The 24355-nt window shown below is 35.6% G+C and overlaps 1 protein-coding gene across 1 annotated transcript; it reads left to right on the top strand.

The window, feature by feature from the left end:
* The first annotated feature begins 12677 nt into the window (after positions 1-12677).
* Positions 12678-23544, top strand: LOC114922663 (extracellular calcium-sensing receptor-like). The gene is made up of 5 exons (XM_029284412.1): positions 12678-12889; positions 13539-13845; positions 14742-15590; positions 20715-20841; positions 22628-23544. The coding sequence occupies exons 1-5, from the start codon at positions 12678-12680 to the stop codon at positions 23542-23544; spliced, it is 2412 nt and encodes an 803-aa protein (XP_029140245.1).
* Positions 23545-24355: the final 811 nt, after the last annotated feature.

Here is a 24355-nt window from a genome sequence, read left to right on the forward strand (position 1 = left end):
TCCAGGTTCGAATCCCATAAAGGGTATGGCTAACTGATGAAGGCAAAAAAGCCAGAAATGGTCCATCTTAGTCTCCCAATTTAATTCTTTACTCTTTGTCAGAAAAAAAGAAATTTGGATATAAAAATATTTCGCAGTTGCGACTTGAGCCTGCTCTATGCCCCTAGTTGGGGGCGGCAAGGCAAGAGATACTGTAAAAGAGTAAAACTGCAGTATGGCAGTTGAAAATGTCAAGGTAAGATTGAAATTCATCACAGTCTGTATGTATGTGTGTGGTATTGCACATTACCTGCTAGATTGGACACCAATAATTATGTGCTCTGTACACAGTAGGAGTGTCCCTTCCAACCTGTAAGCCAATGGATTCTTCCCCATCCATTTATCAAAAGCTCAAAAAGCATTCTTTGCAGCCTCTACACTATAAATGGTGCTCTTGAACATGGCTACCCAGATGAATTCACCTACATATTTGGCTCCAGAGTGTTGCTATGACTGTAGGGGATCTACTTAAAGAATCACGAAGATAACTTTCTAATGGATTTGTAGCTGGCTGATTGGCCATACTCAGCATGTGGTCCTCAATGGAACTGCATCTACATGGAGGGAAGTGGGGTACCCCAGGGAAGTGGGGTGCCCCAGGACTCTGTTCTGGGTCCAGTGCTCTTCATCATCTTCGTCAATGATTTGGATGAGGGATAGATGGGGAACTCATCAAATTTGCAGACAACACCAAGCTGGCAGGAATAGCCAACACTCGAGAAGATAGGCTTAAGGTACAGAAGGATCTTGACAAACTTGTACATTGGGCGCTAACTAACAAAATAAAATTCAATGTTAAAAAAGTAAGGTTCTACATTTAGGCAAGAAAAACTAAATGCACAGGTATAGTATAGGTCAGACATGTCAAACTCGCATCATCACGTGATGTCACGCAATGTATCGGGGCGGTTTTGCCATTGCCAGCAATGGGCTGGGTGCAGCTTCTGGATGACACATCCGGCCCGTGGGCCGGCAGTTTGACATCCCTGGTATAGGTGGTACCTTGCTCAATAGTAGTAATTGTAAGAGGGAGCACTAGTGGACAATCACTTAAATATGAGCCAGCAGTGTGCTGCAGCTGCCAAAAAAGCCAACCCAGTGCTTAGCTGCATTAACAGAGGGATAGAATAAAGATTATGTGAAGTGTTAATACCACTCTACAATGCCTTGGTAAGGCCACACTTGGAATACTGCATCCAGTTTTGGTCACCATGATGTAAAAAAATGTTGAGACACTAGAAAGAGTACAGAGAAGAGCAACAAAGATGATTAGGTGAGTGTAGGCTAAAACATATAAGGAACGGTTGCTGAAATTGGTATGTCTAGTTAATGAAGAGAAGGACTAGGGGTGACATGATAGCAGTGTTCCAATATCTCAAGGGCTGCCACAATAAGAGGGAATCAAGCTATTTTCCAAAGCACTTGAAGGCAAGACGAAGCAATGGATGGAAACTAACCAAAGAGAGAAGCAACCTAGACTAAGGAGAAATTTCCTGACAGTGAGAACAATTAATCAATGGAGCAACCTGCCTCCAGAAACTGTGAATGCTCCAAGACTGGAAGTTTTTAAGAAGAGACTGGACAGCCATTTGTCTGAAATGGTATAGTGTTTCCTGCAAGCAAGAAAGTAATAGGTGCCTTGGGTGCAATCCCAAAACAACTGGAGCACCACTTGAACACCATTGGCAATGACAAATTTGCAACTAGTCAATTGTAAAAAGCAGCCTTACAGGAACTGCTTCCATGCTGCGATGATATCTGTAATACCATCAAACATCCACATCTGCCTATCCCAGGTCCTTGGTAAGAACTCGATAGGTAGACAAAAATGCCAAATCCATTCTGAACATCTGGCTGACCGTGCAATGTTTTTTTTTTTAATTATTATTATTATTATTATTATTATTATTATTATTATTATTATTATTATTATTATTATTATTATTATTATTATTATTATTATGGATCATCGCACAGTCAGCCAGATGTTGAGACTGGATTTGGCATTTTGTCTACCTATCGACCTGGGATAGGCAGATGTGGATGTTTGATGTTATTACAGATATCGTCGCAGGATGGAGGCGGTTCCTAGTAAGGTCGCCTTTTGTAATTGACTAATGGCAAATTTGTCAATGCCAATGTTGTTCAAGTGGTGCTCCAGTTGTTTTGGGATTGCACCCAAGGCACCTATTACTATTGGTACTACCCTTGTTTGCCTTTGCCACAGTCTTTCTATTTCTATTTGTAGGTCTTTGTATTTTGTCATCTTCTCCAGTTCTTTCTTTTCTATTCTGCTGTCTCCAGGCACTGCCATGTCCACTATCCAGACTTTTTTTGTCTTTCTTATTGACAATTGTTAAGTCTGGGGTGTTATGTTGCAGGTGCTTGTCTGTTTGAATTCTGAAGTCCCAGAGCAGTTTAACTTTATCATTTTCTATGACTTTCTCTATTTTATGATCCCACCACTTCTTGCTTACAGGCAAATGATATTTCTTGCAGACCTTCCAATGCACCATTGTTGCTACTTTGTCATGCCACTGCTTGTAGTCAGCCTATGCGATCTTCTTGCAGCAGCTTACCAGGTGGTCCACTGTTTCTTCAGCGTGTTTGCATAGGCGACACTTACTGTCTGTTGCTATCTTCTCAATTTTGACTTTATATGCATTTGTCCTTAAGGCTTGGTCTTGTGCAGCCAGAATTAGTCCCTCGGTCTCTTTCTTCAATTTTCCTGCTCTTAGCCATTCCCAGGTCTTGTTATTATCTGCTTTCCCAGCTATTTTTTTTAATGTACTGGCTATGTAGTGCTTTGTCTTCCCATGCCTCTATTCTGTTCTTCATTTGGTCTTTCTTGTAGGCCAGTTTGGTCTCTCCAGTAGTCAGTAAGCCTTCCTGATATACTAATTTCAGTGCATCTTCATCACTGTCCTTCAGATATTCTTCCAAAGCCATTTTTTCTTCTTCAACCATCTGATGTACTTGCAGAATTCCATGCCCACCTATTTGCCTTGGTAGATAAAGTCTGTCAATGTCATTGCATGGATGAAGGGCATGATTCATTGTCATTATTTTTCTGGTCTTCCTATCCATTGCTTTTAGTTCTGCTTAGTTCAGTCCACTATTCCAGCTGTGTATCTAATGAATAGAATTGCCCAGGTGTTGATTGCCTTTATGGTATTTCCTCCATTGAGTTTGGACTTAAAGATCTTCTTCACTCTCTTGATGTATTCACCTCTAATCTTTTTCTTGACTTCGGTGTGCTTGATGTTGTCAGCTTGAAGGATACCCAAGTATTTGTAGTAATCTTCCTCATCCAGACTCTTAATGTTATTTTCGTGGGGCATCTTGATTCCTTCAATTTTCACTATTTTTCCTTGTTTGATAGTAAGTGTGGCACATTTGTCCAAGCCAAACTCCATTGCAATATCTTGGCTATATATATGGACAGTGTTGAGCAGCGATTCTATTTCAGATGATGTTTTTCCATACAGCTTCAGATCATCCATGTAAAGGACGTGGGATAGTCTGGCAGATGTTTTTGATGTTTGATAGCCATGTCCTGAGTTATTCAGTATTGTTGACAGAGGAAACAGTGCAATAACAAATAGTAATGGTGATAAAGAATCTCCTTGAAATATTCGTCTCTTGATGTTAACCTCTCCCAGTCTCTCACCATTGATCTGCAACTGTGTCTTCCATTGTGCCATCGATCTTTGCATAAATTTTCTGATGTTTCTACTGACTCCTGTTATTTCTAGGCACTTGATTATCCAGTCATGTGACAGAGAGTCAAATGCCTTTTTGTAGTCAATCCATGCCACATTCAGGTTGGTCTTCCTTTTCTTGCAGTTTTCCAAGACCATTTTGTCTATTAGGAGTTGATCTTTTGTTCCTCTGCTATTGGGGCGGTTTCCTTTCTGCTCCAGTGGAAAGAGATCGTTTTCTTTCTTTTTTTTATATAAAAAATTTTATTAATTTTTTTTTATCAACATATGTTAATTTTTCCAATCAACAAGTTGCCTGGAGTTGCTATACTAATACATGTTCAATTCCTAATCCTTCATTCTTTTCTCTAACCAAGAATAAAATAAATTCCAAATTTGATAGTAGTCTGTATCTTCTTTATCTTTCAACCTCATAGTTAATCTCTGCACATTCCAATATTTTCCTGATTATTTCTTCCTCTGATGGCAGTCCTTCATTCTTCCAGTATTGTGCAAAAATTATTCTTGCTGCTGTAATGATGTGTAAAATTAAATATAATTTCTGCTTATTAGTCTTTTCAGGCATAATGCCTAGTAAAAAAAAAGTTCAGGTTTAAAATCCACTTGTTCGCCCAATATTGTTTCTAACCACATATGTATATTTTTCCAATAGGCCTTTGCCTTACCACATGTCCACTAAATGTGGTAATACGTGCCTATGTTATGTTTACATTTCCAACATCTATCTGACATATTTTTAAACATTTTTGCTAATCTTGCTGGTGGAAGGTGCCATCTATAAAACATTTTATACAGATTTTCTTTGTATGAAGTTGACATTGTTAATTTATAGTTTCTCTCCCATAACATTTGCCATTTTTCTAATTCTATATTATAACCAAAAAAATTTGCCCATCTTATCATTGTTTATTTCACTTGTTCACTTTCCATATCTAAAATTAACAAAAAGGTATAGATTTTCTTAATTAATTTCTCATCTGAGGTTAACAAAATCTTATCAAACACAGTTTGATCCTTGTAAAATCCATACATTTTTACATCTTTTTCATATCTACTTTGTATCTGTAAATGTGCCCACCAGGACAGGTTAATTCCCTGAATTTCCAATTCTTGTTTAGATTTTAATTTCCCATCAATATCTAAAATATCTTTATATGTCCATATTTTTTCAAAGTCTACCAGGTTCGGATGTATAGATGCCTCCATCGTTGATAACCACCCTGAAATTTTTGAATATATTTTAGCTTTAATTTTTTCCCATACTGTTAACAAAGCATTTCTTATAAAATGATTTTGAAAGTACTTATGGACTCTGTTTTTCCCATACCATAAGAAAGCATGCCACCCCAATTGTAAATCATGTCCCTCTAAATACAATAACCTTTTATTTCTGAGTATTATCCACTCTTTCACCCATGTTAACACAGATGCTTGATAATACAATGTCCATTCCGGCAACCCAAAACCTCCATTTTCCTTAGCATCTTGTAATGTTTTCATCTTAATTCTGGCTTTTTTTCCCCTGCCAAATAAAGTTCAAAACCAACGAATTTAAATCTTGAAAGAATTTTCTCTCAAGTTTTATCGGAATCGTTTGAAATAGAAATAAAATCTTCGGCAACACATTCATTTTTACTGTGGCAATTCTTCCTAATATTGACAACTGGAGATTTTTCCATCTTTCCAAATCTAGCTTTATTTGCTTCAATAATTTTATATAATTGTCTTCTTTTATTGACAAACACTTAACTGAAAGATGAATACCTAAATATTTAACTTTTTTCACTATTTGTACCTCTGTTTTCTCTAGTAATTGTCTTTTTTGTTTATCTGTGAGGTTCTTTACTATTACTTTAGTTTTTTCTTTATTTATTTTTAGTCCTGCTATTTCTCCATATTCTTCTATCTTTCCCCATAGTTTAGGAATCATCTCTAAAGGTTCTTCCAAGATAAACACTAGATCATCAGCAAATGCTTGTAACTTATATGTTTCATCTTTTATTTTCAATCCTTTAATTTCTGTATCCTGTCTTACCCTTCTATTTAGTACTTCCAAAGTAAAGATAAATAATAATGGAGATAATGGACACCCTTGTCTCATGCCTTTTCTTATCTCAAAGCTCTCAGTATAATCTCCATTCACTATCACTTTTGCTGTCTGATTACTATATATTGTTTTTATCATATTTGTAAAGTTCTTTCCAAAATCCATTATTTGTAATTGTTGAACCATAAATTGCCAAGAAACATTATCAAACACTTTTTGGGCGTCTAAAAACACTAATGCTAATTGTTTCCCTGGGTGTAATTCATAATATTCTAATATGTCCATTATCACCCTTAAATTATTTTTAATTTGTCTCTTCGGCAAAAAAGCCGTTTTGATCTGGATGTATAAACTCAACTAAGTATCTTTTCAGTCTCTCTGCCATTATTGAAGTAAAAATTTTGTAATCCACATTGAGTAATGAAATCGGTCCATAGTTCTTAATATACATCAAGTCTGAATCTTCTTTTGGTATCAAAGTAATATTTGCTTCTATCCATGTATTTGGAAGTTTGGCCTCTAGCAATAATCCATTACAAACATCTTTCAGCGGTTCGCTTAATATATCTTGTAGATTTTTATAAAGTTCCGCCAGTAGCCCATCTGGGCCTGGTGTTTTCCCGTTCTTTTGTTGTTTTATAGCCTCTAATATCTCCATCATTGTTATTCTTTCTTCTAACATAGTTTTGAATGTCTCTGGAATCTTTGGCAATTTACTTTCTTCTAAATATTGAGCAATTTTCTCTTTTGCAGCCTCCTCTTTGCCATACAATTCCTTATAATATTTCTTGATTATCTTTTTTATTTCTTCCTTTTTAAATTGTAAACAACCTTTCCCATCTACTAAGTTATGTATTATTTTCTTCTCTTTCTGTTTTTTGAGCTTATAAGCTAGCCATCTTCCTGGCTTGTTGGCATTTTCGAAGAAATTTTGTTTTGCTCTCTTTATTTGTTCCGCCAATTTTTCTGAGTCCAACAAATTCAGCTTATGTTTTATTATTTCCATTTCTCTTTTCAAAGTCTTTTCCTGTGGATTTTGTTGTAATTTTGTCTCTAACTTTCTAAATTCTTCTTTTAATAATAAATATTGCTGTCTTCTCTGTTTGTTTTTCTTTGCCACATACGTTATAGCTATGCCTCTAAAATAAGCTTTAATTTGTATCCCATACGTTTTGTAGTGATGCGTCTTCTTCTTTATTTTCTTTAAAAAAGAATTCCATTTCTCTTTTGGCCAAGTCTATGAATTCTTTATCTTTTAGTATAAATTGATTTAAAGTCCATCTTGGTTTTTTTTTTGTTTTTTTTTTTGTATTCCTTTCCATGTCGCTTTTAAAGGGTTATGATCTGCCCATGTGCCTATTTCTATCTCAATTTCCTGTATATCCATCTTTAATTCAGGAGTCATCCAAATCATGTCAATTCTTGACCAAGATTTATGACTATTTGAGTAAAAGGTATATTGTCGATTTTGAGGATTGATTTCTCTCCAAACATCTTGAATTCCAATTTCTTCTGCCATATCAAAGAATGTCTTGGGTAATCTTCTTCTTATGGGTTTTCCTGTTTTGCTACTTTTGTAATCCATTGTTCCATCTACTATCACATTAAAGTCTCCTATTAAACAAATATTTTGGTATTCCAGTTCTATTAATTTCCTGTGTAATCTTTGATAAAATTGTTCTTGACTATCATTTGGAGCATAAATTGCTACCAACAATATTTGTTTTTGATGAAAATATATTTCAACCATTACAATTCTTTTTTCTTCATCTGAATATATTAATTTAGAGTCTATTGTCTCTTTAACGTATATTGCCACCCCTCGTTTCTTTTGTTGTGCTGATGTATAATAAAGCTTCCCCATTTTTGGGTATTCCAAAAATTTGTAATGTTGTTTTTTTATGTGTATCTCTTGTAAACAGACTATATCTATATTTAATTTCTGAAGTTTCCTAAAAACTTTATTTCTTTTTATTGGGGAATTTAGTCCATTTACGTTTACTGAAAAAATCTCATTTTTTTTCTCCATTTCCTCTTTCATTACTTGTATTTTGGCCTAGTCGATCTTATAGTCCTTTGTTCTCTGGCAGTTCCTTCTCCTTCACCTGTTTGTTCACTTTTCTCCTGCTGATGTTTTGCTTGTGCCGTTGCTCCTTGGGCCGTCTCTCCCGTCTGCTTATCCTCTTGTTGTTGCTGCAATCCTTCATCCAAAATTACTCTATTTCTTACTTCAAAGTCCTCTGCTTTCCAAATTGAGTCCAGTCGATATCTTGTATTGTTCCAGTTTATTAAAATGCCTTCTGGCATTAGCCATCTGCAATTTATGCCTTTGGCAACCAATTTTGTAGTTAGAAAATGGTAGTGTCTCCGGGTGTCCCTCACTCTTCTGGGTATCTGTTTTAGGACCACAATTTCTTTATTTTTATATTGAAAGGGTTCCTCTCTTACTTTTCTCAGTACTTCATCTCTTGTTGATTTCTTCATGAACCTCACATGCACTTCTCTTGGTAATCTGTTTTTTCTTGCATAGCTTGAACTCATTCGAAAAAATTGATCGGTCTCATTCTGAATGTCTACTCGGTCTGCATTTAAAAGTTCCGCCAACAGCTCAATAATCACCGTTTCTATATTTTCTTCACTGTCTTCAAGTAATGTTCCACTTCTCTCATTTCTACCATTGCCATAGCCCGTTCTAGCTCTTGATTTGTTTGTTCCAGTCCTTCATTCTTTTGCAGTAACATTTCCACCTTTTTGTCAATGTCTTGAGTTTTATTTTCTATTTCCTAGATTTTCTGTTCATTTTTTATAATCTTTTGATTTTGAGCTTCAAATTGTGCCTTTATATCCGTAATTTCTTCACTTACTTTCTCCAGTTTACTTTGTGTTTCCTCATGGTTTTTCTGCAAAATTTGTTGAATTAATTTTAAAGAGGCCTTTGTTTCTTCTTGGGCCGTACTTGCTTTTTCACGCTGTAGCAATGTGCTGACAGAACTCTGGGTTGTTGGGCTGGCTTGTCCGACAGAGGGCGCTGAAGAGGTTTTCTTTGCAAGTCTGGAAATATTAGATGTACTCATTTTATTGCTCACAGTCTTAAACTTATATCCAAAGCGTAATCAGGAATCAGCTGTTGTGAGGCAAAACTACCTCCTCCAGTCTCTTCTTGGATTTAAAATGTTCTCTTTTTCTTTTCTTTTCCCCAAATAGTGTCTATTTAGTCTTTAGCCAATGTCAACAAGTATAGCTATAAACAGTCTTTCATTTATTATCTCAGACCAAGACTTTGTTTTACTCAAGCTTTTCAAGGTCACTGTGTTTTTAATTCTTATTTTAATTCTTATTTTTCGCCAGTAGTTGTCCTCTTGGCTTATTTATCAACTCTCCACTCTCTGGTAGTCCGGTAATTTGTTATTCATTTAACATTTCCCCTTAATGTTAAATTGCCGCTCCAAAAGACTCTCTGGGGGTTTTTACTCTTTCAAGTTCTCCCTTTCAGGGTCTCAATATTTTCAAGCACAAGGAGAAGGAAAAGATTTCAGCTCACCCAGACATAACTTGTTGTTGGAGATCAGCTGTTTCTCATAGCTTCCCTTCCGGCTGCAGACAACTTGGGCTGCCTCAGCTCTCCTGGCAACCTTTCTTTTGCCCCTTTAGAGGAGGTATTCAGTATGCTTAGATTGATCGCCACCAAATCCAAGCTCCTGAAAGATCCCTCTTTCTTCGTTGCCCCTCCAGGGCAACTTTCTGTCCCTTTAAGAGATGCTAGGTGAAGCGAAACTGGACTGAGAGGCTGGGGACCCAGCCTCCTATGGCCGTCTCATTCCTTCACCAGAAGTACTCCTCTAAAGAGATCGTTTTCAACTAGATGCTGTTGTACTGCATCAGCTACCACCCCAGTTAGCAATTTGAAAGTTGTTGGTAAGCAGGTAATTGGGATGATGATGATGATGATGATGATGATGATGATGATGATGATGATGATGATGATTACTTAAATCTTAAGTTGAAAGAATACATTTGGAACCAGGAAAAAATGAGGAAAAAAGTATTGCATCATCTCCATACCTGGGACCCATATGAATAATGACAAATTTAAGTGCAAATTAAATTTCCAAAGCTTGGGGTTATTAATATGTTCATAATTAAAAGGATGGGATGTCATTCTGTAATAAATTCTCTCGAAGGAATGCCAAAGGTACTTACAGATAAAGACAGCAAAAGCCAGCAGTAGCTCAGTCATAGAAATGCAGTTTGCATCAAAGAAGAAAGTGCTAATCAAGCTGGCCTATAGGCTACAGTAGATAGAGCAGTTGGGCCTGCTGGAGAAATAGAGGCAATGGGGCCAACAGTGGAACTGCAGTAAATTGGAAGATGGCAAAGAAGAAGATATTGCCACATAAAAATTGAGACAGTGGGCAAAATTCTCTGGCTGCAAAAGACTTCACTCAGATACTAGGGCTCCTCTTCAGGCTTCATCATTGAGGGCAGAAAGAAAGAGCAAGTAGGGCCACATGGTTCAGCAATAGTGGACCTGAGCCTTGTAAGAAAGTCTCCTCACTTTTTCAATCACTGCAAAATGAATACAGAGAAGACTAAATGGAAAATTAGATAAGAACTATTTCAGGAGATATGGGTTTTGGACAGTAGTAGAACAATCAATATAGTCAAGTGTCTATATTAGTGTCATGAAAGATATGGATTTTGGTGATAGTTTTCTTCATGGAATCAAGTTGATGTATATATCTCTGAAGGCTTGAATTGTAAATTTGATTAAACTTTGTGATATTCAGAAGAGGATAAAATAAGGTTGTACATGTCTTCTGTCTCCTTTGTTGAAGTTTTAAGTCCTTAAAGTTTTAAATACATTTAAAATTCATTTAGCCCAAATGAAAAAAAATAATGTGTTTAAATACAAAACATGATTTTTTTTTAAATGAGAGCCTTTGCTGATGATTTGGTATGGATCTTGCAGGACCAATATGAATGGTGGTATTTTTATAGAAAACAAAGGTATTGGTTAAAAATATGAGTACATCAGGATGCTTTGATGAAGAAAACTGGCTTCAAAACTGAGAAGTTTGAATTTCAGAGTTATTTTGACTAATATGAAAAGTATGTTGTATCACAATAATTATGTTAAGATATGGAATGCAATTAAGAAAGATGTGCTCAGATGGGAAAAATAACAACCTTTTCTATAAAATTTACTTTTTTCTTCTTTTTCATTTCTGCACTTTTACTTTTATCCTTGCTTGTTTTCTTGCAGATGTTTCATTACTCTAACTAGGTAACATCATCAGGGCTAGTAAGGAGTGATGTTTGCTATCAGTTTATAGTCTGGTGTCTTGCCTGTCCGGGTGGGTGGGGGTGGTCTTAGGGATTCTTTGGTTGGGTTGTTTACTAATAGCTGTTTCACAGTTTTTTTGATTGAGGTATTGCTTACTTGATTGTTGGTCTGAACGTGACCTTGGAGTTAATCTATGCTGAGTTGAGTGCTGATTATTGGTGGAGAGGTGCTAGTCCAGGATTGTCACATTTTCCCAATTGAAATTATTATTAAATCTGTTTATAAGTTGTGAAATTAAAGAATTTTCTTCATGTCTTTTGACTCACAGTTAGTGTTCATGGATGAGTTCTGCCAATCTTTTGCCTGTTTGTCCAACACAGTGGTTATTGCAGTTCTTACATTGTATGTTGTAGATCAGGAGTCCCCAACCCCTGGTCTGTGGATTGGCACTAAGTCGCAGCATGCCAGCAACTGGGCCACGCAAAAAAGTGAAACCCCCTTCCATGGGATGCAGGCAGCATGCAAAACCATGGCCCCTCCGGTCTGCAGAAAAACCTTTCTCCACGGAAACTGGTCCCTGATGCCAAAGGCTAGGGGCACTGTTGTAGATGATTCTTGTTTTTTTCTTCTGGGGTTGCTGGGTCTTTTATCCTTGTCTATCCTTTTCCTTTTCTAATTTTCTGTTCTGTTTATCTTTTAACTTTGTATCTTTTTAAAAAACAATAAATTGTGAAAAATATATTGTGGTCATGAAACCAGAGAATGCACAGAGAGAAACAACTAGTGGAAAGCAAATGAATACATGGGAGAAAGTGAGAATCACAATTTTAAAAACAAATTAGGCTTTGATAAAGGCATCAAGTCAGAGTTCCAGAGACAAGACATATTATTTCATGCCTTCTTCTGTAGCATAGCTGACCTCTTACTGTGACTTTCCCCAACAAAGGTTCCATTCTTTGTGAAAGGGATGACTTCCATAGACATGCAAAGGAGTGACATCAGTGTTGACCCTCCACATGGATGGTCTTTGCTATGAAACCATCCTGACACCATTTTGAGTGGACAGTCATTTTTGGAAATTCTAGCTCTTTACTTAGAATGTTTATGCTTTTGCAGAAGAAACAACATTTTTTAACATTCCCAATCCAGGACATTTTTTTCTTCTTCCACCATTCTATTTATTTTTATTACATTGGCTCATTCAAAGTTGACACACCCTGTGTTGATCTATCAACCTGCTAGTTAAGATGCAGAGCCATAGGTGAGGAAACAAATTTTTCACAGACCACGACAGGTCTTCCTACCATCTGTAATTATCATAAATACTGTAATTAATTCAGCCAGGTGCTGAAGTCTTTATGGCAAACTTATAACCAACAAGGACTCAGATCTCACGAATGCTACCAATATTTTGTAGCTTTAATCTAAACACAGATGAAGTATGAGCAAGCTAATTCCTGATAAGGTAAATTCAACCTTTCAGAATATTTGTGAATAGTGTGATGGTAGGGTGGTAAGGCAAATCTTACAAGTATATTCTTAACAATTATTAGACAAAGTCTGCTTTAGATATATGTTTAGCATAATGACCATAATCATTTTCCTCTTGCTTTTATTTCTTATGGTTTTGAAAAGTGACATGAGAAACTGCATTATTGGTGATCCCCGCCCTATTTCTCACAACTATTTCCAACCTGGTGATCTCATCATTGGTGGCATTACTTCTCTTATGTTCATGCCTATAGAACTAGAAAACTTCATGGAAGATCCCCATCTTTCTTTTATTGATGAAGTCATGTAAGTGTTTCCATCCCACTGTCAGATGAAAGAGGTTCCAGATTATATTTGTGTTTGAGATAATCCTGCATATATCAGAATTACTTATAGTGAGAAAGATGTATTTTTACCTAGTTCAAATGATTCAGCTCTGATTAATTTCCCTGGGATTCTTAAAGGAATTTAAAAAAAAAGTTTCAATATGCTACCTGAAGAATAGATGATCCTACATTTTTGGCAGAGTAAAAAAGAAAAAGGATCTTTAAAAATCCATTGCTGTACAGGAATATTTTAAAGCATTTTTATAATTGTAACTATGATTTTCTTTTTGAGTTCCTCACTTTGTTTATAGAATTGATATTCTTTTTCTTAAGGAATTCAGAAATTCCTTCTTACAACTGGGACAGACTACTAATATAATAGCATATTGTCACAATTAATGATTGCTATGATTTTTTCAGATTAGAGAAATTTCAAATCTTTGTTAAAATTGAAGAGCATTTAAGACACTGATATGTTTATGTTTTCTGTTCAAAAACTATACAAAGCTAAATCAAATGCTACACTTGTTACACAATGCATGTCATGGGGATTATTGCTTTTGAAAGCAAAATATGTACCATATATTTGTTACAATGTTTCCTCTAAGATAACAAGCTCTTTTTATCAGGTACAATTATTATTCCAGAGTCCAGACTAAATTTTATCAACATGTTTTGGCTTTGATATTTGCTGTGAAAGAGATTAATGAAAATCCTCAGATCTTGCCCAATGTCACCTTGGGCATCAATATTTTTGACAGTTATGGTAGAAGATGGATTTATCATGCTACAATGGAACTTTTTTCACCTCTGAAGAGAATGGTCCCCAATTATAAATGTGGGATCCAAAACAACTTGGTTTCAGTCATTGGGGCTCTTTATTCTGAAATCTCTATTGACATGGCAGATATATTGAGGATCTACAAATTTCCACAGGTAGGTTGTACGGTGAGACATGGGATCTTATGAAGTCATCCTGATTTTTATGAATCTTTTACATCTGTATATGTTAGAAACATACATGTTTGTGCTTGATATTTACTTACTTTACATTAATTAGTAAAGCATATGAAGAAAGGGAATGTCTTAAAAACTGAAACAATGTGCCTAACGAATTTGGCTTTATAGGATGATTTTAAGGCTCTGATGAGAGGTTCATGATGTTTAGAAGTGACCATATGAAATTAGGAAAAAGGACAATTGCTTAATAGCAATGGTTTTTGTGACAATCCCAAATTATTTTGAACTGGAACACCTTACATTGCATTGAACGAACAAGAGAAGATTATAAACCACATTCAACCAAAGCAAGCTACAGTGTTACCTTCTGATCAATAAGCTTTCTCACTTTCCTTTCTGCAAGTGAGGAGACTAAGTCCTACCTTTGATGTTGATTTTCAATGAAAAACAAGTTAAATTTTAATTCATCAATTAATTGATCGATCGATCAATCACTGTATTTTTTTCAAAAAATCCTAGAAAATCTTATTCTGAAAAACATAATGCACCAATTTGAAATTCACGTTTTTCATTGAAATGTAATATTTTTAATACCACAAATCTATCACGGATGAATACAATAGGCTGCTTATATAAGGCTGCTAAAATAAGTTCTGAAAGAAACTAAAATGTACTTAATTAATTAATTAATAGTTTATATTTCATAACTGCACATCTCCCTCAGAGAGGGGCTCTGGTTGGTGTACAATAATTTGCTAGATGATTGAGGATGACGTCCCAAATTACAACAGATTTGGTACAGTTGTTATTTTAACAAATGTTTCTTCTTTCTCTTTCTCTAAGCTCCTATTCATTTCCTTTTACTCTTATAGCTAATATATGGGTCCCATCCAGAGATGCTGGATCAAAGTGAATCATTTTCCTTCTACCATATGGTCCCAGAAGAAAATGTGATGTACCAAGGACTTCTTCAGCTGCTTGTGTATTTCAAATGGATCTGGGTTGGGATACTTGTGAGGAGAGATGATGGTGGTAGATTTGTGCAGATGACCTTTTCAACTTTTCCTCTTCATGGCATTTGCATTGCCTTTTTAAAAATAATTAAACAATTACATATCAGTAACTTATTTGAGGAATTGGATTGGCTAATAGAAACATTTTATCTCACTATGAAAAGTAAAGCCAATATAGTAATTGTCTATGAAACAACACTTCTACATCTGAGGTTGTTACTATATCTTCCTAAAATGGAACCATTGTCTATGGAGCCAAAAGGTAAAGTGTGGGTCATACCCTCCCAAATGGATCTTGCAACAGTGATTTACCAAAGAAGCTGGGATATTCAAGACATCCATGGTGCCCTCTCCTTTTCAGTTTACTCCAATGAAGTTCCAGGATTTCAGCAATTTGTTCAGAAAAGGGACCATTTCTTATCAAAAGAAGATGGCTTTATCAAAGATGTGTGGGTGCATGCATTTGAATGTGTTTTTCCCAGTCCTCTGGTGAATGAGAAAAATGGTGATATTTGCACTCTGAGGGAGAAACTGGAGAATCTTCCTGGTGCTTTTTATGAAATGAGCATGACTGGCCAAAGTTACAATTTATATAATGCAGTATATGTTGTAGCTCATGCTTTTCATGCCATGCATATAGAACAAAAATCCAAAGGAATGTGGTGGGAAGGAGGAAAAATGAATATTCAGGAGCAACAGCCATGGCAGGTACTAAATGCTTCTTCCTTTTTATCACTCAATATACAAACCTGAATGCATACACGATTTACTCTTTTGATACAAATCAAGTATAACCAAAGAAATAAAGGGATGAGATACAATACAAATGAGGGATATAGGTGAATCTTGTTTACACAAATGATAACATTTTATACCTTTCTATCCTTCAAACCATCCCAGCTTTCACCCAGGTTAATGTACTGCTTCATTCATTGCTTGTTGCTCTTCAGCTCCCCTTAGCTCTCTCTTTTTAAGGATCTCATCTCCATGAAATTCTCAGTTTTCCCCTTCCTCTCATTCCATTCACTCTTCCTTAAATAAATATGTTCTGTAATTCAATTCTCATTTATTCTCAATCTGTCAAATTACCTTTATTTTCTTATTTTATCCTGGAATTTAATCTGTGTTCATTCAGCCAGCATTCATTCTTGACTCATGTTTTAGCATAACCACTTAACTTTCCTTTGCATGTAAAAAGTAAAAGTGCTCTTATGCACAGTAAATAGACTATATATTAGCAACATATGTATGTTTTATATTTTAATCTGATTCTTATCTTTAGGACACATTTCAATAAATTCATCTCCCTGCTCTAGGTATTCACCATTTATACTGTATATGACATGCAATTTTTCACTCCATTTCCCCAGTCAAACACAAGTACTGTGTTCTTTGTTACACTAATTTGCAGATTCCTCTTTTACTTGTCTTTTAAAATCCAACCAATATTCTGTGCAAATAATTTGGCTTCTCAGCCAAAAACACAGCATTGTATCCATAACGTTTCAACAGCCTACACCCCAAAATACAATTCACGATGGAAATAGAAGCTAACAACCAACTCCCCTTTCTGGATGTCCTAATCTACAAAAAACCCAATGGCTCCCTAGGACACACCATCTACCAGAAAAAAACACACACCAACCGCTACTTAAACGCACAATCCCACCACCACCCTGCACAGATCAACTCCGTAGCCAAGACTCTCATCTCCAGAACCAAATGCATAGCCTATAAAGATCACCTGAAAACTGAATTACACACTCTCACAAACGTATTAATCTCCAACGGATTCCAAAGAAATACAATTACCAACCTAATCCAAAGGGAAACACCCCCCAAGAACCGAGACATAGAACAGTACAACGACATCGCCCTCCTCCCCTACATCAAAGGCACCACAGATAAAATCAGCAAAATTCTCCACAAACACAATATCAAGACAGCCTTTGGCACTGACCAAAAAATAGCCAACATCTTAAAAAACCCTAAAGACAGGATCCAGCTAGAAAACCAAGGAGTCTATGAAATATCATGCAAAATCTGCCCAGCCACATACATTGGATAAACTAATAGGAGAATAAATGCCCACATCACAGAACACAAGAATGCAGTCAGAAAAGAAGAAAAAACTTCCTCCCTCTTCTAGCACCTTAAAGCTACAGGACATGAAATAGATTTTGAAGGAACCAAACTAATCTCCAAAACTGAACACCACAACAAGAGAATAATTATGGAAGCCATCGAAATAGAAAAACACCCCCACAACATGAATAAACGTGACGATACCTCCCACCTACCAGACATCTAGAAACTAGCCCTAATCAACAAACTGGTCCTAGCCACGAAAACTGACACCGGACCCAGAACAACACAGTACGCCACCACCATTCACCCTCACCAGACCCAAACCCAAGCCCAAACCCATCCCTCAGACGAAATGCAACCACCATCCAGAAGCCAAACCACGATGACATCACCAGCTGCTCCACCTCCCTCCGACCCCAAAGCAAATGGACACATGCCATGAACACAGAGCTAGACTGCAAACTCAGAGCCAAACCAAAGCCCGGTATGCTACATCACCTCAACTACTCAGGATGTTACAAAACAGCCATACAATCTGCAAACAATAACTCCCACACAGTTAAGCAACCCACCTACAGCAACTTAGCCAGCACTCCACACACCCCCACCAATATTTATAGAGAGACGGCAGCTCCGATCACACTTTGCTCGCACAAGCATGAAGCCGAAGACCCCAGCCTGAAGATGATGAGTGGGACTTCACCTTGTGAGAAACTATATAAATTTACTCTTTTGGTCTCTGCTACTAGCTATCCTGGAGAAGTGAGCTATAAACAGTGGTGTAAAGCATCTAAATAAGGTTTTAAGCAATCTTTTTATGATTGTGCTCCTGATGAATTCAGTAACTCGTTTCTAATCAGGAATGATGTGGAAAATATGGGCTACTCTTGATATGAAACATCTCATTTCACTCACCCATTTTATTTATTTTATGAGTCCAGGACACTTTACATTAAAAAGAGAAATATAATATTTAAAATTAGTAGAATAATAATGGCTGGATTTGGGGAAAAAAAACAATCATGTGTTTTTCTGGTGAGAGAAGGATTTGAGATGTAATATTTCCAGTGTTTTCCAAGGTGCACCTGGCTACTGAAGGTTTCATTTTAACAATTGTCTATGAGGAGGCTTCTTCCATGTGCCCCATCATAATGATCAAAAAGTGGTTTAGTGGAGAAGTTCAATGGAACTTTGGATGTCATGATTAAAAGAGGGTAGTGCAACAAGTGGGACTTAATATTGCCAAAGCTTTTATTTGCGTACTGGATTTTCTTTTTTTAGAATTCTGCATGAGATAGATTTCAAAGATTTGCTGGATCTGATATATTGGGATAGGAACATCTCGGCCAGTTAATATCAGAATCAAAATCTTTAATATGAAAGCAAACCATTTAATCCAGTTTGTTTATACTTAGCTCTTTTTCTCAAAAAGCACATACAAAAGCTGTTAGCATGTGAAGAAAATAAGAAATAAACCCTTTGTAACCAATTTTAAAAAATAAAGATAAAATTGACTCATAAACAATGTCAAAGATTTTAGAAAGTCAGTGCAGTCTTTCATGCTCCAGGATCAATTTGGTTGCTGTTTCTTCAGTTTTTAAATAATATTGATCAGTAATAATATTATTTGCTAGATAAGAAATAGGTCGGCCCCACATAAACAGGAAATTACACTTTTTTTCTTTCAGCTTCTCAACTCAGTTGGTTTTGTGGTTTATATTTTTATATAGTTTGTATTATTTTAGCCTTACAAATTCTTACTGATTCTGTTGTCTTACTTACATATGCATATTCATTGATATTCAAGTCCATCAGTTTTTGAAAAATTTTAATAACAGTGCTGGAGATTGGGATTCAAAAATGTGGGTTTTTTTAAAAAAAATCTATAAAAACATAAATCATATTGAAATAATTGTAATGATTGTGAATGAAATGGCATACAAGAATGTGTTTTTCTGTGGGAGAATGAGGAGCATGAAGCTTTGTCAGCAAGTCCCAGAGTTATACATTGTAGTAATGCATCAAATGTTCAGGGGAAGTAGAATATCTGCAAACATAGCAGCAGTTGATGTAAACATAATGTATTAATTACTGATCTTGGTTTTTTTTTACCATTTGTGTATTCAATTATATTAAGCTCCACCAATTCCTGAACAGAGTCTTATTTAATAACAGTGCTGGGGATAGGGTTCTGTTCAATCAGAGGAGGGAATTGATAGTTGGATTTGATATTATAAACTGGGTCACATTCCCAAACCAATCCTTCCATCGAGTAAAAGTGGGGAAAATGGATCCCTGGGTTGAAGAGGAAAAATTCAACATTCATGTTGAAGCCATCACCTGGCACAGCACTTTCAACCAAGTAGGTTCTGATTATTTTATTTTACAAATAAGATTTTGAGCTTTTAATTATGGCACAAACTATTTGAAATACCCTTCATAGAAGGATATTTCAGGAATAAAGCATATTGATATCCAGTAAAAAGTTTAAAAGGAAAGACTAGTTGCTGATTTATTTGAAAAGTAATCAAACATTTAGAAGAACAAAATATAAGAATTTTAAAAGGAGTTGAAAGACTACCGAAATGAATTAGTTCAGATTCGATGTCATGTATGCTTGATGAATACCCACATAATATTAGATTAGTTTTGTATTTGATAATAATCAGTGAGACAAATTGTCTTTATTGGATTTAGGGGAGGAAACGTAAATTAAGATTTTCAAAAAAAAAGTCATGCTAAAAAAGATTGATAATTCTTGGAAAAGAAGAATTACTCTAATCATTCTACTGCAGTAAGTGGTAATGAGATTATTTCTTCCATTATTAAGATTATGCATGAAACCATAGTATCCTCCTGGAATGCCTGCAGGAGTTATGGGTTGGAGACATTGCTTTTTGAGTAGTTAGTTCCAGTTTGTGGCTATGGGGAGGAGAGATGAACCTACTGACTGCTTGATAAGCATCCTGCCGGATTTAGTTTGTTTATTTCCATTATTTAAATTCTATGTAAACATTGATTGAAGTATTATCATATTCTAAGAACAGAAGCTTTAATTGCTGTTGTTTCTCATAAAGGCCAGATCTCACTATAATAATCCCTGCACTAATATTTACACCCTGTGACAACTTCATCTTTAATCTGGCAAGAAAGGATAGAAAAGATTAAATGTTTCCTCTTCAAAATGTGTCCATCCAGATGTTGAGTTTGGTATCAGTTACAAACCTTAGGCAGGAGAAGAAGAAACTGTAATGAGGAAATTCTGCTGCAAACCAGGGTCCTGAAGCAGTTTGGTGTGGTGCTTTAGTCCTGAAGCAGGCTCATGGGACCAAGCTGTCACTGCATTTTCATTTAAAGATTGTGATCTCTTTTGAGTATGCCCTTTTTTAAGCTCTATCTTCTTCACCTATATACCTATATGCCTTCATTATATACCAGACCATTGCATTAGCATATAAAGTAAGTAAAGTGACTAGAAAAAATATTTTAGCTATGATGAATCTAACTGAATTAATTTCAACATGTTTCCAGCTTAGAAGAAACAAGATCACATACTGTAACTTCTATTATTAGTAGAACAGAGGGAAAAAAAAACATTCTTGAATAATTTTGATGATGATGTTGATGAGAAAAAAAGTCCTCACAATTAACATTCTATTTTTCTAAATATTAATTAATGATGATATTTTAATTCTTTTATCAAAAAACTGATTGAATGTTATTTTTATTTCATGTTTTGGGCAGATACTACCTGTTTCTGTGTGTACTGAGAGCTGCCTTCCTGGTTATTTCAATAAAAAGCAGGAAGGGAAGCCATTTTGCTGCTATGATTGTTTTCCATGCCCCAAAGACAAAATTTCAAGAGAGAAGGGTAAGAGGTATCATGAGCAGAGTTCATCTTAACATTGTAAACCCATACCAGGATTTAGCCTGAATAACATAGCATAATGCAGGTGACAATTACTTGTTTATTTACTTGGTTATTAATCTATTTAGATTTTATATTGAATCCAGTTTTGGTCACCACAATATAAAAAAAAATGTTGAGATTCTGGAAAGAGTACCGAGAAGAGTAACAAAGACGATTAGGGGGCTGGAGGCTAAAACATATGAATAATTGTTGCAGGAATTGGGTATTTCTAATTTAATGAAAAGAAGAACTACAGTAGACATGATAGAATATTATTTATTGGCCAACTATGATTTGACCCACAAGGAATTTGTGTGTCCATAGTGATAGCAGTACTCTAATATCTAAGGGACTGTCACAAAGATGAGACAGTCTATCTATTCTCCAAAGCACTTCAAGACAGGACAAGAAGCAATGGATGGAAAATAATCAAGGAAAGAAACAACCTAGATATAAGGAGAAATTTCCAACACAAGACATTTTTAAGAAGAGATTGGAAAACCACTTGTCTGAAATGATATAGGGTCACATACTTGAGGAAGGGGTTGGACTAGAAGACCTCCAAGTTCCATTCCAACTCTGTTATTCTGTTAGTATACCTATTTCTATATATTTAATAACATCTACATATTTAATTTGGTTTACAAAATAATTCAAGCAATTAATAGATTTGGCCAAAATAACACTAGTGCTTTTGGCTTCTCTAGTTTCTTTAACTGTGATAGAAACTATAAACTCTGTTTTACTTGTGAATATGAATACTCATTTGGTTTGATTCTATTTTATTTATTTATTTAAAAGCTTATACAATAAGATAATACTTTGTGGCACAAAGTATTACTAAATTAAAAACCAAAACAGAATAAATAAAGCAAGCCAACCCCTTAACAACCTGCATACATCCCAACCAAGATCACATACGCTTCCTCAATTAAAATATTTTACCTGGTTGAATAGAACAAACAAAAAAGTCAGACAAAGTGTAAGAAGGGCAATAACCATGAAAAAGGATCTTTTAAGACAAGAAATACCATTATCTGACCTGCCTCAATCTGATCTTCTAAGTAAAAATGAACCTTAACTCCATTTGGTGAGAAAGGTATAATTTACTAGAAGCCAAATTACTTATAGTAGTGCAAGGCCAGAACTGAAAATCGTACATGAAATCCTTCCAAGTCAAATCATTATTTCCCTTAGGTGCCTCCTCACACACTGGACCTCATAGCTAATGGAATTCAAAAAAGTTGTTTTTAAAACTAACATTTCAAATACGCATCTATTTTCTATTCCCAGCCATCCAACCTTTAAAATAGTTTCTCAGGAGATACAGTGAGTTTCATTTCCCTGGAAACCCCCTCTTTCCCCCCTAGGGCTCATGACAGCCTAGTACGAAGCAATAGTGAAGCAAGCATAAAGTGGCAACTGATAATCATTCTAAATTCTCCTTAGTAAGTCATTAATGGCTCAGTAGAAAATTAGATGAACAAGAGCAATCGAGGATACCAAAGTACATTGCAATATCATAATCACTTTTTAGTATGTTGTGGTTCTTTGTTTTATTCTATCATTCTCATTTTTCAAAAGAATTTGTGTATTTTTGTTGATTAATAACAACAACAACAACAATCTTGATTATATTGCTGTTTTGTCCATTTTTTGTTTATTATATTACAAAGGTAAAATAATTAGATGCATATAAATAATGCATAAAATAATGAGCACATAAAATTATATTGTTAAATTCCAGACATGCAAGATTGTTCTGAATGTCCAGAAGAACAATACCCAAGCAAGAATAAAGATTCATGTCTTCCCAAGAAAATATCTTTCTTATCCTATAAAGAACCAATGGGGATAACCTTAGTCATTCTGGCACTTTTTCTTTCCTTCTGCACATTTGGAGTGCTGGTAACATTTTTGAAGTATTACCATACTCCTATCATCAAGGCCAATAACCGAAATCTCACCTATGTTCTACTCATCTCCCTCCTCCTCTGCTTCCTTTGCTCACTGCAATTCCTTATTGCACCAGGCAAGATAATATGTCTCCTCCGACAAATTAGCTTTGGCATCATTTTCTCAGTAGCCGTGTCTTCTGTGTTGGCAAAAACCATCACTGTAGTTATGGCATTCATGGCCACCAAGCCAGGATCCAGGATGAGAAAATGGGTGGGAAGAGGACTGGCCACCTCTATTGTTCTTTCTTGTTCCCTGATTCAAGTAGGCATCTGTACAGTGTGGCTCCTCACCTTTCCCCCTTTCCCTGAAGTTGACACTCATTCAGAAATTGAGGAAATTGTACTGCAGTGCAACGAAGGTTCAGCTACCTTTTTCTACTGTGTCCTAGGTTACATGGGCTTCCTAGCAGCTGCCAGTTTCACAGTAGCTTTTTTCTCCAGGAATCTCCCCAGTAGTTTCAATGAGGCCAAATGTCTCACATTCAGCACATTGATCTTCTGCAGTGTATGGCTGTCTTTTGTTCCTTCCTACCTGAGCACCAAAGGCAAATACATGGTGGCTGTGGAGGTTTTCTCTATTTTGGCCTCAAGTAGTGGGTTTCTTATCTGCATATATTTCCCAAAATGTTATGTAATCATTGTTAGGCCAGAGTTAAATAATAGAGAGCAACTCATTAAAAGAAAAAAAATGGTAATAAACACATAAATTTACCCTTTTCAATATTTCTCTTATTCATTATTTCATAACTGTATTATTTGTATCATTTATATTCATCTCTCATGTATTATTTTGTGAGGTAATAAATAAATGTAAAATGTAAATCTTAAAACTGGAATTATTTTATCATAGAAAATATATTTATAGCCTCTGAAGCAGCCTTCATTTCATTTGTTTTGAAGAATGTGATTTTTTTTTTATTTTTCAGACTAAAATTTATTGACAATCCAAATTGATTCAAACTGTTTATTGATTCAATATTCATTTTTTAAACATCCTATAATAGGAGAGCATGAAAATACCCAATTAGATTTTGTAGACTGAGTCACAGTCAGAAGAATTCCTTCCTTCCTTCCTTCCTTCCTTCCTTCCTTCCCCCTCCCTTCCATATTCTTTGCCATTTACTCAATATCCCATATTCTATAGCAATGAATAGAATAGAATAGAATAGAATAGAATAGAATAGAATAGAATAGAATAGAATAGAATAGAATAGAATAGAATAGAATAGAATAGAGCTGGAAGGGACTTTGGAGGTCTTCTAGTCCAGACCCCTGCTCAAGCAGGAGAACCTATACCATCTCAGACAAGTGACTATCTAGCCTCTTTTTTAAACTCTCCAGTGATGGAGCACCCATGATTTCTGGGAGCAAGCTATTCCACTGGTTAATTGTACTCACTGTCAGGAAACTTCTCCTTAATTTCAGGTTGTTTCTCTCCTTGATCAGTTTCCAACCATCGTTTCTTGTCCTGCCCTCTGGTGCTTTGGAGAATAGTTTGATGCCTTCTTCTTTGTGGC

This window comes from Protobothrops mucrosquamatus, unplaced genomic scaffold (genome assembly GCF_001527695.2).
Source record: "Protobothrops mucrosquamatus isolate PMUCROS unplaced genomic scaffold, P.Mucros_1.0 scaffold572, whole genome shotgun sequence".
Taxonomy (NCBI): Eukaryota; Metazoa; Chordata; class Lepidosauria; order Squamata; family Viperidae; genus Protobothrops; species Protobothrops mucrosquamatus.